At 40.3% G+C, this 18688-nt stretch overlaps 1 protein-coding gene across 1 annotated transcript in view; it reads right to left on the bottom strand.

Annotated features, from left to right (window-relative positions):
• Positions 1-15: 15 nt before the first annotated feature.
• The window catches only part of mov10l1 (Mov10 like RNA helicase 1), a 75874-nt gene continuing 57201 nt past the window's right edge, over positions 16-18688 (bottom strand). The window contains exons 23-29 of the mRNA XM_068059649.1: positions 18166-18327; positions 14843-15016; positions 4333-4482; positions 3609-3716; positions 972-1112; positions 590-681; positions 16-40 (exon numbers count right to left, since the gene is read on the bottom strand). Coding sequence (XP_067915750.1) covers positions 16-40; positions 590-681; positions 972-1112; positions 3609-3716; positions 4333-4482; positions 14843-15016; positions 18166-18327 — 852 coding nt within the window. The remainder of the gene's footprint in view (positions 41-589; positions 682-971; positions 1113-3608; positions 3717-4332; positions 4483-14842; positions 15017-18165; positions 18328-18688) is intronic.

The following is an 18688-nucleotide window of genomic DNA, read 5'->3' as shown; positions in this document are numbered from 1 at the left end:
AGGAACTGTTTAATGCTACTGCACTGAACTGTCTGAATGCCTAACAAGAACAGAGAATTTTCATCAAATCCAGATGAACTTCGAGTGAACTCTGATTATCTTCACCTTAGAAGACCTCATTCACCAGGAACGTAAAACGCAAAGACTTTCTCATTTTTATTTTAACTGTCTGAACAAACAGTTAAACTTAAAAACTACCTTTTTAAAATAAAAAACAATTAATTGTTATTTTTGAATGTGTGTGTGTGAATGCGGGGGTTAGATTAAATTGAGAAGTTATAAGGTCTTTAGACATAGGTTTATCTTATTAGTCTTTAAGATTTTTTTAAATTAATAGTTAATTTGTTGTTGTCTAAAGATACCTGGTTTGGTCTGTTTCATTCTGGGGGTACTAGAGTGTTTAATTTGGCTGTTTTTCTGATTTTGGTAAAAGTTAATAAATATGCTGCGACCTGAAATTCCAACTTTTGCTCTCCTCACAGGCACTGCCTGAGCTTAATGTTTTAGTTTAACGATTAGCTTGGGTTAAACCACCTCATTGAAGATGATTTGGGGCAGTGGATTAACAGCAATTTAAAAACAAACTTACCTCCACTGAGCTAAAAGTTCATGTGGGAGATTGCAACCGATATATGCATCATTTTCAACACAGTATTCTAGAAATGCACCCCAACATGGATCCTGTAATGATTAGACATTTTTAAAGAGTCTTATTACAATCAGTCAAAATACTTTCGATGGGATACCACTTAATCTAAAAATTACTTATTCCTTATTAAGAAATATTTTAATAGACTTGTTATAACCAATTTTCATCAACTATTCGTGTTTTTGTTCAACTGTAGTTTAAAGTTAAGCTGTTAAGACACACACAGATCCTGCTACAACTTTTACAAATCAAGTAACCAAGGTATTAAAGTAAAATCAAGACTCAAAGTCAGAAATTCTATTCCACAAAGAACTTTACTGACCTTGAGGAGAATATGTGGATTACCAACCACAATCAGTAGTGCTTTTGCTCTAGTGATGGCTACATTAAATCTTTTGGGGTTGGAAAGGAACCCTAAAACATAGCATGTATCCTCAGACAGATTTTCTTCACAGGACCGTACCTGGAAAAAAAAACGTTTCTTTAGCAGTTTCAATGTTATGTTTTCTGATTTTGTGTCAGGTTTCAGATGAAAAGGCCAATAAAAAAATGCAACCCAACAAAATGTAACCATAAAACAATAGCTTAAAAGCATGTATGCTTTGATTTCCTATATACTTATTATTCTACCTGAAAATTTGCTGTGAAATACATTAAGAAAATTAGCTGAAAATATTACTAAACAAGTGTGAAAAATAGTGATTTAGAGCAGGATTACTATCTGTGGGGGTTTAATTCACCTCCAATAAAGGATTTGTACATAGGTGTTGGGTTATATTGGTGGTTTACAACTTAACAAGTACCAGAACTTTTAAAACACACCTCACACAGTCAATGAAGGAATGATTTATCTTACTTTATGATCAAAGGCTTATTTTAGAAGAAACTAGAAACACAAGCCACTTAGGTTTCTGTTAAAACTCCAGAAAGCTTGTTATGGAAGGATAATGATGGAGCCTATCTTTACTCAGTTTCAGTTATTGTACAGAGTAAAAGAATTACAAACATGTAGCTCCTCACTCAGTCTCAGTAAGTGTCTGCTTATAAGTGCTCAAGTAAGACCTCAATTAACACCCTCCACCTGCATATAATCAAACAACTGAAACACAATTAACAGATTAAGATTTACTTCTTTCTTTTATAATACAACTTGGATTAACGTACTCAAACATCATTTCAAAAATAAATTCCATATTATGTACAAAGTAGGAACATGCTCAAAGAACATTTCAAAATAAATTCCATATTGGGTACAAAGTATTACATTATGAGATGCCCCTCCACTAGCACCCCTAACAATTTCTTTGTATTAGCATTTCTTTTTGTGAAACAATCGGATAGTTGATGACTTGCATCTACTCTTAAGTTTGGAGAGTTCCTTTCTCTCCAGCATTTGTTTCAATTCAGCAAGGTCAATATGTAGTCTTTTCTCACTCACTTTTTGTAGAGTGTACATTGTCCCATAAAGAACGATTATCCACATAACATTCAACGGGTATCCTATCTTGTATGTTCCTTGTTCAGAATTTCACAAAATATTTAACAATAGAACCCCATTTCCACTGCCTCCACAAGACCCAGTGTTTCCGCAGCTAAAGTGCTTTTAACGACCTGTTTTATTTTCTTATTCTCCCAAGCTAAAGGACAACATTTCCCATTTTCACCCATTAGAAATATTATGAAACCAGCTGTACTTGAATACCCATTAGCAAGATTAGCATGTGATTAGCATCACTAAAAATTATTAGCTTCATGTTCTTTGGGTCACCCGAGGAAGGAAACCTCAGTACACATTTCTCCAGATTTAGCTTTTAATGTTTTATTTGCCCTTAAAACATTCTCAACTTTTGGATGTTTCATCATTGTGCTTAACTCCAGCACATCAAAACTAACATCAGGCCTAGTCTGAGTGCACAGCCAGTTTAATTGGCCAACCAAGCTTTGCAATTGCTCAGTCTCTGCTTTAGATACATCATCTTTCTGTGATGACCTAACACCGGGATGGGAGTAGCACTCTCTGAATAGGATTGTTGATTTAAAGTTATTCCAGACTTAGTCTGCTAAATATCTAAACCAATATATTTAAAAGGTCCCACAAGCCTGACTCCCAAACTTAAATAAAAACAAGAAATGCTGGAAATACTCAGCAGATCTGGCAGCATCTGTGGAGAGAGAAGCAGAGTTAACATTTCAGGTCAGTGACCCTTCCCCTTAGGATACCAATAAAACACTGCAGAATCTGCTTTTAGTTGAACACAACCAATTTTCAACAAAACAGATCTCACCAAGATAAAACACATGCTAGTTTCTTGTTCAAGTTTAAAATAACTTCCTTGCTTTTGTACTCTAAGCCCCTATTAATAAAGCCCAGGATACTGTATGCTTTATTGACTGCACTTTCAACCTGTCCTGCCACCTTCAATGACTTATGCACATATACACACAGGTCCCTCTGCACCCCCTTCAGAATTGTACCCTTTAGTTTATATTGTCTCTCCATGTTCTTATCAAAATGAATCACTTCACATTTCTCTGCATTGAATTTCATCTGTCGCCTGTCCGATCATTCCACCAACTTGTCTATGTCCTTTTGAAGTTCTACACTATCCTCCTCATAGTTCACAATGCTTCCAAGTAAATTGTGTCTGTAGACCAAGGTCTAGGTCATTAATACGTATCAGGATAAACAGAATTTTTTTTTAAAACCAAAAGACAGCATCTCCCACCATTCTCTATGTACCATACTGAAGTGTTAAATTATGCAGTCAAGTTTCTGAAGGGGGACTTGAAACCATGACCTTTGGATTGGGAAGCAAGAGTGCTACCACTAAGCTTCCATCATTAAGGAACGTAATGCAAAGAACAGTATTATTTCCATATTAACATTAATCCCTAAATGTTACTGAACTGTTGTAAGTGATTTAAAGATGCCAAATTAACACAAGATAACAGAGCTTACTGTTGACACAACTATGACCAGTTTCTCCCGGCCTTGAAATTCTTCAACAGATCCAACCTTTATGTCAGAGAGGTAACCACTTCGGAGAAGAATTCTGATTTTTTGTACCTGTACGCACAAAATAAAAATACATTAACTTATATGCACGTAGTTATTATGATCCAAGTTTGGGGAAACAGATTGTTCTATTCCAAAAAGAAGGATGATACTGCAGCCAATCTTTACTCAGTCTTATATACATATTTACAGAACGGAACATGATAAGCATACACCCCTTAACTCTATCACACCACAATTTCAGCAAGTGTCTCTTTATATGTGTTCAAGCGAAACCCCAATTAATGCCCTCCACCTGCATATAATTAAACACAATTGATATGCAATTAACACTGATCATATTTTCATTCTACATTTTTGATTTCCCAGCTCACAAATAGGGCTGTGTCCCTGTATTTTCTCGTCAAATTATTTCAATAGACTTTTCAATATATAAAAACAAATTATATTACGATCCAAATTACCCCAGTGTTCTGCATTTTGAATCCTTGTCCTGACATACTTTAATAGGGAAACAGGTTTTAAGCAGACAACAAATATGATTGCAAGTTGGGAGTGTGCAAGATTTAATGTGAAATGTAACCTACTTCAAGTGGAAGAAAAAGAATAATTAGTGAAGAGGCCCTACAACACAGAAGGATTATAATAGATATCTGTATGTACCTACTTGTTTTTGATAGGGTGCAATGACCCCAATGTCAGAGGGCTGTACTGGATTTGTGCAGTGTTTTGCCAGGAGACAGCAATAACGCATTACTTGAACTGCCTCTTTAGGGTTGAACCATGATGGATTGCTACCTTCCCTCATTTCATTTCCCTGAAAATTTAGCAAATTCATTTCAATTAACAACGATTACAAAATTAGAATCAGATATGACACGCAAGAAAGAAATACAGCTTTTTCTGAAAATGTTTCTCAATTATTTAGTGATGGAAGTGACAATTTGTAAAAACGTTTGAAAGTAAATGAATATGGTGCACTGTGTGTTGAGGAGATACAACGTACCTTTAATAAATCTACAGGAGTTTATTTCATTTCTTGTCATTCCATCCAACGGAAACAGGTTGTATTTTACAACACAAGTAACAATTACAAATGATATAAATTACTAATTTCCATACATTTAGGATTTCATAGAGTGGTTACAGCACAGGAGGCCGCCATTTGGCTGATTGTGCCTGTGCCAGCTCTCTGCAAGAGCAACTCACCTAGTTCCACTCCCTTGCCCTTTTCCCGTAGCACTGCAAATTTTACCTCTTCAGGTGCCCATCCAATTCCCTTTTGAAAGCCAGGATTGAATCTGCCTCCATCACACTCTCAGGCAGTGCATTCCAGATCCTAACTACTTGCTGTGTAAAAATGTTTTCTCTCATGTCTGGTTCTTTTGTCACTGTAATTCGGTGTCCTCTGGTTCTTCACTCTTCCGCCAATGGAATCAATTTCTCTATCTACTCTGTTTAGACCACCCATGATTTTGAACACTTGTATCAAATAGGAACATAATAGGAGTAGGAGTAGGAGTAGGCCATTCAGTCCTTCGAGCCTGCTCCACAATTCAATAAGATCATGGCTGATGTCATTGTGCCTCAATCTTATTTTCCTGCCTGCCCCCATAACCCTTTCACTCCCTTGTAGACCAAAAATCTGTGTAACTCAGCCTTGAATATATTCAATGACCCAGCCTCCACTGCTCTCGGGGGTAGAGAATTCCAAAGATCAACGACCCTCAGAAGAAATTCCTCCTCATTTGTCTTAAATGGGAGACCCCCTATTCTGAAACTGTGCCCCTAGTTCTAGATTCCCTCATAAGGGGAAACATCCTCTCAGCATCTACCCCATCAAGCCCCCTCAGAATCTTCTATGTTTCAATAAGATCATCTCTCAGTCTTCTAAACTCCAATCAGTATAGACCCAACCTAATCAATCTTTCCTCATAAGACAATCCGTTCATCGCAGGAATCAACCTAGTGAACTTTCTCTGAACTGTCTCCAATGCAAGTATATTCCTCCTTAAATAAGAGACAAAACTGTACACAGTACTCTAGGTGCAATCTCACCAACACCCTGTATAGCTATAGTAAGACTTTCCTACTTTTATACTCCATCCCCCTTGCAATAAAGGCCAACATTCCATTTGCCTTCCTAACTACTTGCTGTACCTGCATGCTAACTTTTTGTGATTCATGTACGAGGGCACCCAGATCCCTCTGCACCGCAGCATTCTGTAGTCTCTCTCCATTTAAATATCATGCTTTTCCTACCAAAGTGGATAACCTCACATTTTCCAACATTATACTCCATCTGCCAAATTTTTGCCCACTCACTTAACCTGAACCTTTGCAGACTCTGTCCTCCTCAAAACTTGATTTCCCACCTATCTTTGCATCATCAGCAAATTTGGCTACAATACACTCTGTCCTTTCATCCAAGTCATTAATATAGGTTGTAAACAGTTGAGGCCCTCGCACTGATCCCTGTGGCACACCACTAGTTACAATTTGACAACCTGAAAATGACCCATTTATTGTGCCTCTCCATTTCGTGTTAGACAATCTTCTATCCATGTTACTATATTACCCCCACAGCATGAGCTCTTATCTTATGCATTAACCTTTTAAGTGGCACCTTATTGAATGCCTTTTGGAAATCCAAGCACACTACATCTACTGGTTCCTCTTTATCCACCCTGCTTGTTACATCCTCAAAGAACTCTTAATAAATTTTTCAAACACGATTTCCCTTTCATAAAACCATGCTGATTCTGCTCGATTGTATTATGATTTTTTTTTTTTAAACGTCCTGCTTCTACTTCCTTAATGATGGAATCCAGCATTTTTCCCATGACAGATGTTAGGCTATCTGGCCTATAGGTTCCTGCTTTCGGTCTCCTTCCTTTCTTGAACAGAGTCATTACAGTAGTTTTCCAGTCCACTGGGATCTTTCCAGAATCTAGGGAATTTTGGAAGATTACAACTAATGCATCCACTATCTCTGCAGCCACTTCTTTAAAGACCTTAGAATGCAGGCCATCAGGTCCAGGGGACTTGTCAGCCTTTAGTCCCATTAGTTTTCCTGGTACTTTTTCCTCCAACAATAGTGATTTGTTTTAGGTTCCTCCCTCCCTTTTGCACCTTAATTTTCTACTATTTTTGGGATGCTTTTAGTGTCTTCTACTATGAAGACAGATACAAAATATTTGTTTAAAATCTCGGCCATTTCCTTGGTTCCCATTAATTCCCCAGTCTCATCCTCTAAGGGACCAACATTTACTTTAGCTACTCTCTTCTTATTATATACTTGTAGAAGCTCTTACTGTCTGTTTTTATATTTCTTGCTAGTTTACTCATTCTAATTTCTCCCCCTTTTTAAAAAAAAATATCATCCTTTGCTGGTTTCTACAATTTTCCCTATTTTCTGGCCTAGCATGAATCCTTGCAGCATTGTACAATTTTTCTTTCAATTTGATACCATCCTTAACTTCCTAGGTTAGCCACAGATGGTTCATCTTTCTCAGAGTCTTTCTTTCTCAATGAAATATATCTTTCCTGAGAGTCATGAAATTTCTCCATAATGTCTGCCACTGCTGATCTACTGTCTTATCCTTTAATCTATTTTCCCAGTCCACTTTAGCCAACTCTGTCTCCATAACTTTGTTATTGCCTTTATTTAAGTTTAATTCACCAGTTTCAGACCCAAGTTTCTCACCTTCAAGCTGAATGTGAAATTCTGTCATGTTATGATCACTCTTCTGAAAAGAATCCCTTATTATGAGATTAATTAATCCTGTCTTATTGCACAAGACCAACCCTGTTCCCTGGTTGGTTCCATAATGTATTGTTCTAAGAAACTGTCCCGAATATACTCTTATGAACTCGTCCTCAAGGCTACCTTTGCCAATTTGATTTGTCTAATCGATAAGATGATTAAAATCACCCATGATTATTGCAGTACCTTTCTTACCAGCCCCCATTATTTCTTGATTTACACTCTGGCATGTGGGATCCGGGATCGGCAGTGTAGCTACTTTTAGGGGGCCAAAAGACTACACCCACCTGTGACTTCTTCCCTTGATATTCATCTCCACCCAAACTGATTCTACATCTTGGATCTTCCGAGCCAAGTTCATTTCTCACTGCTGTACTGATCTTATCCTTTACTAACAGAGCTCCCCCACCTCCTTTTTCTTTCCGCCTATCCTTTCAAAATGTCAAATACCTTTGAATATTTAATTCCTAGCCTTGGTCACCTTGCAACTCAGTCTTTGTAATGGTTATCAGATCATACCCATTTATTTCTATTTGTGCCATAAATGCACCTATCTAGTTACAAATGCTGCATACATTCAGATAAAGAGACTTTAATTATTTTTACCATTCTTCCCTATTCTGACCCTATTTGCTGGTGCACTCTTATGTTTGTATGCTCTGACCCTTTGCGTCATACTCTGGTTATCATTACGCATATTGCTACCCTGCACGATTGCCTTGTCCTTTCCTTTAAACATTCAAAATTTCCCCTCACCTGAACCCTCCCCCCAACTATTTGGTTTAACGCCCTCGCTACAGCCCTAGTTATTCTGCTCTCAACCTTCTCTTCTCTAAGATGATCAACCACAGCTTCTCCAATTCTATCCACGTAACAGAAGTCCCTCATTCCTGAAAGCATTCTCATAAATCGTTCCTGCAACTCTTCTGAAGCTTTCACATCCTTCCTAAAGTGCAGTGCCCAGAATTGGACACAATACTCCAGTTGAGCCTGAACCAGTTTTTTAAATAAATGCTCATAACTTCCTTGCTTTTGTACTCTATGCCTCTAAATATAAAGCCCCGGATCCCACATGCCTTTTTAACCACTTTCTCAACCTAACCTACCACCTTCAATGATTTGTGCACATATACCCCAGGTCTCTTTGTTCCTGCACTCCCTTTTATTGCCTCTCCTCGTTCTTCCTACCAAAAATGTATCACTTCACACATTAAATTACATCTATCATATGTCCTTCCATTTCACCAGCCTATGTCCTCGAAGTCCATCACCCATAGAGTTATACAGCACAGAAACAGGCCCTTCTGCCCATCTGCGCCGGCCATAAAGCACCTATCTATTCTAATCCCATTTTCCAGCACGTGGCCCATAGCCTAGTATGCTATGGCGTTTCAAGTGCTCATCTAAATATTTCTTAAATGTTGAGGGTTCCTGCCTCTACCACCCCTTCAGGCAGTGCATTCCAGATTCCAACCACCCTCTGGGTGAATTTTTTTTCCCTCAAATCCCCTCTAAACCTGCTGCCACTTAACTTTAATCTATGCCCCCTGGTTATTGACCCCTCCGCTAAGGGAAAAAGTTTCTTCCTATCAATGCCCCTCATAATTCTGTATACCTCAATCAGGTTCCCCCTCAGCCTTCTCTGCTCAAAGGAAAACAACCCTAGCCTATCTAGTCTTCCTCATAGCTGCAATGCTCCAACCCAGGCAACATCCTGGTGTATCTCCTCTGCACCCTTTCCAGTGAAATCACATCCTTCCTATAGTGTGGTGACCAAAACTGTACACAGTACTCCAGCTGTGGCCTAACTAGCGTTTTATACAGCTCCATCATAACCTCCCAGCTCTTGTATTCTATGCCTCGGCTAATAAAGGCAAGTATCCCATATGCCTTCCTAACCACCTTATCTACCTGTGCTGCTGCCTTTAGTGATCTATGGACAAGTACACCAAAGTCCTTCTGACCCTCTACTTCCTAGGGTCCTACCATCCATTGTATATTCCCGTGCCTTGTTAGTCCTCCCAAAATGCATCACCTCACACTTCTCAGGATTAAATTCCATTTGCCACTGCTCTGCCCATCTTACCAGCCTATCTATATCGTCCTGTAATCTAAGGCTTTCTTCCTCACTATTTACGACACCACCAATGTTAGTGTCATCTGCAAACTTACTGATCATACCTCCTATATTCACATCTAAGTCATTAATGTACGCTACAAACAGCAAGGATCTTAGCACTGATCTCTGCGGTACACCACTGGTCACAGGCTTCCACTCGCAAAACAACTTTTGACCATCACCCTCTGCCTCCTGCCACTAAGCCAGTTTTGGATCCAATTTGCCAAATTGCCCTGGATCCAATGGGCTCTTATCTTCTTGACCAATCTCCCATGCGGGACCTTATCAAAAGCCTTACTGAAGTCCTTGTAGATTATATCAACTGCTTTACCCTCATCTACACATCTAGCCACCTCCTCAAAAAATTCAATCAATTTGTTAGACAGGATCACCCCCTGACAAAGCCATGCTGACTATCCTTGATTAATTCCTGCCTCTCCAAGTGGAGATTAATCCTGTCCCTCAGAATTTTTTCCAATACTTTCCCTACCACTGATGTTAGACTCACTGGCCTGTAATTACTTGGTTTATCCCTACTACCCTTCTTGAATAATGGTATCACATTCACTGTCCTCCAGTCCTCTGGCACCTCTCCTGTGGCCAGAGAGAATTTGAAAATTTGTATCAGAGTCCCTGCTATCTCCTCCCTTGCCTCACATAGCAGCCTGGGATACATCTCATCTGGGCCTGTGGACTTATCCACTTTTAAGCCTGCTAAAACAGGTAATACCTCCTCCCTTTCAATGCCAATTTGTTAGAGTATATCACAATCCCCCTCCCTGATCTCTACACCTACATCATCCTTCTCCATAGTGAACACAGATGAAAAGTAATCATTTAAAACCTCACCTATGTCCTCTGGTTCCACACACAGATTACCACTTTGGTCCCGAATGGGCCCTCTTTCCCTGGTTATCCTCTTGCCCTTAACATACTTATAAAAGCCTTGGGATTTTCCTTTATCTTGCCCACCAGTGTTTTTTCATGTCCCCTCTTCGCTCTCCCAAGTACATTTTTAAGTACCCCCCTACACTTTCTATACTCCTCTAGGGTATCCGCTGTTTTCAGCACTCTGAATCTGCCATAAGCCTCCTTTTTTTCCCCTTATCCAATCCTCTATATCCCTTGACAACCAGGGTTCCTTGGACTTGTTGGTCTTACCCTTCACCTTTACAGGAACATGTTGGCCCTGAACGCTCACTATTTCCTTTTTGAATGTCTCCCATTGGTCTGATGTAGACTTTCCTACAAGTCGCTGCTCCCAGTCCACTTTGGCTAGATCCTGTTTTATCATTGAAATCAGCCTTCCCCCAATTCAGTATTTTTATTTCAAGTCCCTCTATGTCCTTTTGCATAACTACCTTAAATCTTAGAGTTATGGTCACTCTCCCCGAAATGCTCCCCCACTGACATTTCTACCACTTGTCCAGCTTCATTCCCTAGGATTAGGGACAGTACTGCCCCTTCTCTTGTAGGACATTCTACGTGCTGGCTCAAAAAGCTCTCCTGTATGCACTTTAAGAATTCTGCCCCCTTTAAGCCTTTTGCATCAAGATTTTCCCAGTTAATATTGGGGAAGTTGAAATCCCCTACTATTATTACCCTATCATTTTTACACCTCTGAGATTTGCCTACATATCTGCTCCTCTGTCTCTCCCTAACTGTTTGGAGGCCTGTAGTACACTCCCAGCCAAGTGACTGCCCCTTTTTTATTTTTAAGTTCTACCCATATGGCCTCATTTGAGGAACCTTCTAAGATATCATCCCTCCTTACTGCAGTAATTGACTCCTTGATCAACAGTGCAATGCCACCTCCTCTTTTACACCCTCCCAGCATCATGCCTGAAGATTCTATACCCTGGAATATTGAGCTTCCAGTCCTGCCCTACCCTCAACCATGTCTCTGTGATAGCAATATCATATTCCCATCTGTTAATCAATTTCTTCAATTCATCTGCCTTACCAGTAAGACTCCTTGCATTCAAATAGATGCAATTCAGCCTTGCATTATTCTCGTGCCTCAACAGGTCTTTATTTGCTCTGCCTTCCAGACTGACTCAGTTTCTCTTCTATATTTGACTGTGCGTCACCCCTACTGTACCTCCATTCTATATCCCACCCCCTGCCAAATTAGTTTAACCCTCCCCCCCAACAGCACTAGCAAACCTCCCAGCAAGGATGTTGGTCCCACTCCAGATCAGGTGCAACCTGTCCAACTTGTACAGGTTCCCACCTTTGCCAGAAACAGACCAAGTGAACAAGGAAACGAAAGCCCTCCCTCCTGCACCATCTCTTCAGCCACACATTCAGCTGCTCTATCCTCCTGTTCCTATACTGACTAGCACGTGGCACCGGGAGTAATCCAGAGATTACAACCTTTGAGGTCCTGCTTTTTAATCTGCTATCTAGCTCCCTAAATTCTTGTTGCAGGACCTCATCTCTCTTTCTACCTAGGTCGTTGGTACCAATGTGAACCACGACCTATGATTGTTCACCCTCCCACTTCAGAATGTCTTGCAACCGCTCCGTAACATTCTTGACCCTAGCACCAGGGAGACAACATACCATCCTGGAGTCACGTTTGCGGCCACAGAAACGCCCATCTGTAGCCCTTACAATAGAATCCCCTATCACTATAGCTCTCCCACTCTTTTTCCTCCCCTCCTGTGCAGCTGGGCCACCCGTGTTGCCACAGACTTGGCTCTTACAGCATTTGCCTGAGAAGCTAGCTTCCCCAAACAGTATCCAAAGCGGAAAATCTGTTAGATAGGGAGATGGACCCAGTGGACTCCTGCACTACCTGCCCAGTTTTCCTACTCTGCCTGGCGGTCACCCATTCCCTTTCTGCCTGAGCAGTCTTTACCTGCGGTGTGACCACCTCCCTGTACTTGCTATCCACCATGATCTCAGCCTTGTGGATGCTCCATAGTGTCTCCAGTAGCCACCCCAGATCCGAAACACGGATTTCGAGTAGCTGCAGCTGGAGACACTTCCTGCACATGTGTTTGCCTTGGACACTGGAAGTGTCCCTGACTTCACATCACTATCTTCCAAGTTTTCGTCTCATCTGCAAATTTTGAAATTGTGCCCTGTACACCCAAGTCTATGTCATTAATATATATCAAGAAAAGTAGTGGTCGTAGTACTGACCCCTGGGGAACCCCACTGTATGCCTTCCTCCAGTCTGAAAACAACCGTTCACGACTACTCTCTGTTCCCTGTCACTGAAGACAACTTTGTATCCATGGTGCCACTATCCTGTTTATTCCACAGGCTTCAACTTTGCTGGCAAGCCTATTACATGGCACTTTATCCAATGCCTTTTGTAAGTCCACATATAACACATCAACCTCCTGTGTTACCTCTCAAAAAACTCAATCAAGCTAGTTTAACATGATTTGGCTTTAACAAATCTGTGCTGGCTTTCTTTAATTACTCCACATTTGTCCAAGTGACTGTTAATTTTGTCCCGAATTATCACTTTTAAAAGCTATCCCAGCTACTAAGGTTAAACTGACTGGCCTTTGGTTGCTGGGTTTATCCTTACACCTTTTTTTGAACAAGGGCATAATATTTGCAATTCTTTAGTCCTCTGGCACTACCCCCACATCTAAGGAGGATTGAAAGACTATGGCCAGTGTCTCTGCAATTTCCACCCTTACTTCTTTCAGCATCCTTAGACGCATCCCATCCAGTCCTGGTGACTTATCAACTTTAAGTACATCCAGCCTTTCTAATACTGCTCCTTGATCAATTTTAAGCCCATCTAATAACTAAACTACCTCCTCTTTCACTATGACTTTGGCAACATCTTCTTCCTTGCTGAAGACAGATACAAAGTACTCATTTAGTACCTCAGCTATACCCTCTGCACAGATCCACTTTTTGGTCCCTAATCGGCCAATCCCTCCTCTTACTACCCTTTTACTACTTACATGCCTATAGAATACTTTTGGATTTGCAGAAGGATTAATATTAACTTCCTTATGGGATCAATAATTATTTGCATGTCAGCTGAGAAAGTTCCCTGAGGAAGTAGACAGAAAGTGTCTTTGGATGGTTTAAGAATTCAATTTTCCCCACTGTCTCTATTCAAATGTAGCTAGTACTTTCTCTCAACTTGCAACAAAATACTTCTCAATTGCTATGGCAACTTGACTCTTGCAATTCATGAGAAATTTGATCTCCTACTTAACTGGCTGCTAAGAGCAAAATACATCCTATTGAAAATCACTGCCTGGATTATTCAAAACCAAATTTTGATAGGGTATTTCAATCCTTTTATAAGCAGCTCTTCATTTTCTGTGTTTTCTTGAACATTGTGAATTAAGGGTCAGATCTATTCACATGCGAGAGGAGATGATTAAACAGATGAAGCTGTACCCAGCAGGAAGCATTTCCTTCCCTGTACATGGCCAGCCTGCAGCACCACATGCCGATTGTACAGACACTATTGTGTTTACTGAGATTAGCCAACTGGGCACAGGCAGGGATCAAAACTGGAACTTTTAACAGTTAGCTTAGCTCAGTGACATCCTCACCACTGAGTCAAAGGATCATCAATTCAAGCCCCACTGCAGGACATATGCACCTGAAACAGATTAGCTGGTCATTTATATCATTGTTATTTGTGATACCTTGCTGTGCATAAACTGGCTACTGTGTATGTCTGTACATAACAATGACAGTACTGCAGAAGTAATTCATTGAATGTGAAGTGCTTTTGGATGTGCAGTGGATTTGAAGTGCTATATTCATTTTTTTCTTTCTAGGTTTGAACAGCTTAGTACCACACTGGGCTGTGTATTTAATACCAGACAACTTGAAGCAAAAGCATAGCCAGTGTAACACATAGCTATAGTATTCTTGAATTTCAAGCTTACGAACTGAGGAATTTCAAATATAAATTGGATCACTGTTATAAGAAAAACAACTGTTGCAAGTGTTTGAATGTGCTTCCTCCTTCATTTGGTTATCAGCACAGAGACACTCATTTTTAGGGAATCTTTAGCCAGGAGCTTCAGCCTAGCAAAACCATGATACATCAACTATCAGATATCACATTCTCAAGTCATTGTTGAAAACCTTATTAAAATAAGTACACGAAGGAAACATTGCTTCATCTTTTAATAAAATTATAGTAAAACTACTTTAGTGAGGGAAATTGAAATTGGACCAAAAAATTCTCATTCTACATAAATCTGTTGCAATTAAAATCATGCAATCTAAAATGCTTTAACTATGAAAAAGTATACTGACGTTTTTAGAAATGGCTTATACTCAACAACATACCCTCAATCCATGAAAAATTATCGGGAATCCTTTCTTGGGCAATTTTTCCCAGTTACAAAACTTGTTGGCCACAGACTGATCTATGCACATCCTTAGCTCTTGATGATAGAACAATTTAGAGGGCAGGTCAAGTAAAGATGAATGTGACCGATAATTGTTCACTAGTTTTGTCACCTAAAAAAAGAGGCTAAATTTCAGTCATATGTCTGAATCAAAACAATACATTTATAGTTTTCTATGCAGCCCACCTGTCATACTGATTTGTAATTTAGAGCACCACCTACGAGTTAGCGTTATTTTGTTGAAAGCAATATGATAAGCTAGAGTTCAAAATAGACAGCTCTGCCGTTTAGAATTGATCAGGCTGGCAAAAGATATTAGCAGATTCCTGTGCAAATAAAAAAAGTGATCTGCAAATTTCGTTATTGGAATTCACAGGTTCTTAGAGCCAGACGATTGCTGAGCTAATTTGTTTTAAAGTAATAACTTGACTTTTGCCTAGCTCTTTGTATGGTCTAGGTTCTATACTCCTGAAAGATACAGGGTGCGATGCAGGAAGTATTAGAAAGTGGAGGACAAGTAACAAGACAGTTACAGGAAGAAAGAGCCAAATACAATTTATCAGTGAGTAACACCACTGGAAATTAACTACATCATACATTGTGCATTTCATGGTCCATTGATCTGGGTCTCCACTTGTCTGACCAGTGCCTGCAGGGCAGTGTTACTGAAGCAGGGAGCCCTTTCCCTGGCATGGTGGTACATGCTCCTTGACCCCGAGTGCTCCAAAGTGATTATCCATCAGCCTGTGTACACCGAGGGGCTTGAACCTGTGTAAAGCTCCTCGGGCTGTATGCAGCAGAGAATGTTTTGATATGAAACAGAAATGTATATTATAAATATAACATTTAACTATAAGTGTAGTGAGGCACTCAGACTGCCTTGTACTATACTGAAAGAAACTGAACTGTATTACACTGTATGTAATGTCAAATTTGAACTATTATGTAATGTACCTTTACAAATTTTATGAAAAAAATATATTTTTTGAAAAAAATTAGTGCAGATTCCCTTCCATAGGGCCTGCGTTTTTAAAAACTGAAGGATGCCTGGAGCACATGCTTTGTTAGAAAGCTACTTGGCCCCCTGTGGTGCGCAGATGCCAGAAGTCATCCTACAGCAAGCAGTGCAGTATGGGATCTGCTTGGGGCCACACTACAATCATAGAAATGAGGTGTGTGCACCAATTTTACATGTTGCCCATCTCATTTGGAACTGCGGCAGGCTGGTCACAAATTGCAACTCCCGTGCCCAGAAAAAAAAGGAACAATCCAATTTCTAGTCCGATATGTTCAGACTTGCCTTGGGAGATCTAACTGTGTACTATATATTCTGAATATGCCATGTGCTTACCCCAGAGTGTAATCCAACCTACAGAGACATCATAATCAAGTTTTGTTTCCCCAATTATTGATCAATGCAAAAGATGATCTATTTGTAAGTCAAATTTTGCACAAGTAGCTTTCAATTACATTAAAATACTACACTGCAATTCCACATTGTTTTGTAAAATGTAATAGCTATCCTGAAAATGGAAAATGGCGCACTGACACGGAACACAAAAGTCCGAGTGTATCAGGCCTGTGTCCTCAGTACCTTGCTCTACGGCAGCGAGGCCTGGACAACGTATGCCAGCCAAGAGCGACGTCTCAATTCATTCCATCTTCGCTGCCTTCGGAGAATACTTGGCATCAGGTGGCAGGACTATATCTCCAACACAGAAGTCCTTGAAGCGGCCAACACCCCCAGCTTATACACACTACTGAGTCAGCGGCGCTTGAGATGGCTTGGCCATGTGAGCCGAATGGAAGATGGCAGGATCCCCAAAGACACATTGTACAGCGAGCTCGCCACTGGTATCAGACCCACCGGCCGTCCATGTCTCCGTTATAAAGACGTCTGCAAACGCGACATGAAATCGTGTGACATTGATCACAAGTCGTGGGAGTCAGTTGCCAGCATTCGCCAGAGCTGGCGGGCAGCCATAAAGACAGGGCTAAATTGTGGCGAGTCGAAGAGACTTAGTAGTTGGCAGGAAAAAAGACAGAGGCGCAAGGGGAGAGCCAACTGTGCAACAGCCCCAACAAACAAATTTCTCTGCAGCACCTGTGGAAGAGCCTGTCACTCCAGAATTGGCCTTTATAGCCACTCCAGGCGCTGCTTCACAAACCACTGACCACCTCCAGGCGCGTATCCATTGTCTCTCGAGATAAGGAGGCCCAAAAGAAAGAATAGCTATCCTGAAGCCCCACTGTTTTTTTTGTATCCTTATCATCCCTCTGGGTACATCTGTAATTTGCTCATGTGCAAGCAGAGGCGAATAAACAACATGAAACTCTGCCCCAAAATACAGTCTCCTACAGAAAGGAAGATGACCCTCATTTACCCGAATTAACTATCTCAACCAGAGATCTCATTTCCCCCCTTATACCAGGAACAGCAAGATCATTTATGCGGCTCTCAGGGGGTCAAAGCCTCCAGCGATGTCATTATGTCATCACACAGATCACTGCAATGTCCTGCTGGCCATCCAACCTTCAGGAAAACAACAATGCACTGATCTACACTCCTTGTGAGTGAACCCCAACTGATAAGGGCTTTTCTTTATGGTCTCAAATACAGTACAGATTGATGATCCGACTACATTGCTACACTACCACTTTAGGACTGCAGTGAACAAAGAACAAAGAACAGTACAGCACAGGAACAGGCCATTCGGCCCTCCAAGCCTGCGCCGATCTTGATGCCTGCTTAAACTAAAACCTTCTGCACTTCCGGCTCCCCCGGCAGGAAGTTCCAGGCACTCACCACCACCACAGAGACTGATCTGATAGTCACTAAAGTTGAAGTATAAACATATTTAGTACTTCAAATAATTACTCTGTACACTAATTGAAAACATAATCTATACTTCCTCAATCTATGAATAAACAGGGTTAAGATGAAAATAAGCACAATCCCATTATCTGTTGTGGTAGACATTGTCAGAGAGATCCCTAAACTGCACCCTCCCAAGCAGCATTTTTCCCAGTACAGTCCCTAGTTTCCTGTATGCATTGTTGCCTGTCCATACTAAGCTATCAAAGAACCTCCCAAAAGCCTTATTTTAATAACTAGCAAAGTTATACTTTACAAAAGATATGAACATGAAGCTGTAGAAAATATCAGAAATGCAAACAAATCACCTTATACAGTGTGTACACATGGGAGCGGTAACAACATGGCCATTACATTTGACTACTGCAAATAAGGACTAAACTCACCAAAAGAGGATTGTAGGATCCAAATGCACCAAAAGTTTCATCTCTGGAGTACGAAAGCCGTGTCATTAGTCGCTCCAAAAGTGAAACAGAGAGACCGTAAGCTGTGGCAATTCTAGACTTTATTATTGGCCCCAACTGCATTGGGTCTCCAGCAAGCACAATCTGTAGGTTTAATAATAAACAACTGCACTAAGCTGATCATGGTGCAAATTACAGAAACCTCCTTGCATTTATATCCCCTACTCTGCACACTGGGGACAGAAATTTCAAACTATCACAATCTCTCAGTGTTACTTTCTTTTGCAGCTGCATATTGATCCCCCAGCCCCAAATTAAATAAAGTTAGAAATGTGATTCCATGCAAGGTATACATAATGCACAATCTGATAACATACAAAATATACACATTTACTGCTATTTCTCAAAAGGGCTACTCTAACCCTAAAATGTTTTGTGAACATGAAATGGGAATTGCTAAAACTAAACTAGAACATTCTAGTTTGTGTTGGTCAAAGAAAAATAA

The sequence above is a fragment of the Heterodontus francisci genome, chromosome 27 (genome assembly GCF_036365525.1).
Source record: "Heterodontus francisci isolate sHetFra1 chromosome 27, sHetFra1.hap1, whole genome shotgun sequence".
Taxonomy (NCBI): domain Eukaryota; kingdom Metazoa; phylum Chordata; class Chondrichthyes; order Heterodontiformes; family Heterodontidae; genus Heterodontus; species Heterodontus francisci.
The sequence above is the reverse complement of the archived record's forward strand: the minus strand, read 5'-3'. Positions and strand labels throughout refer to the sequence as shown.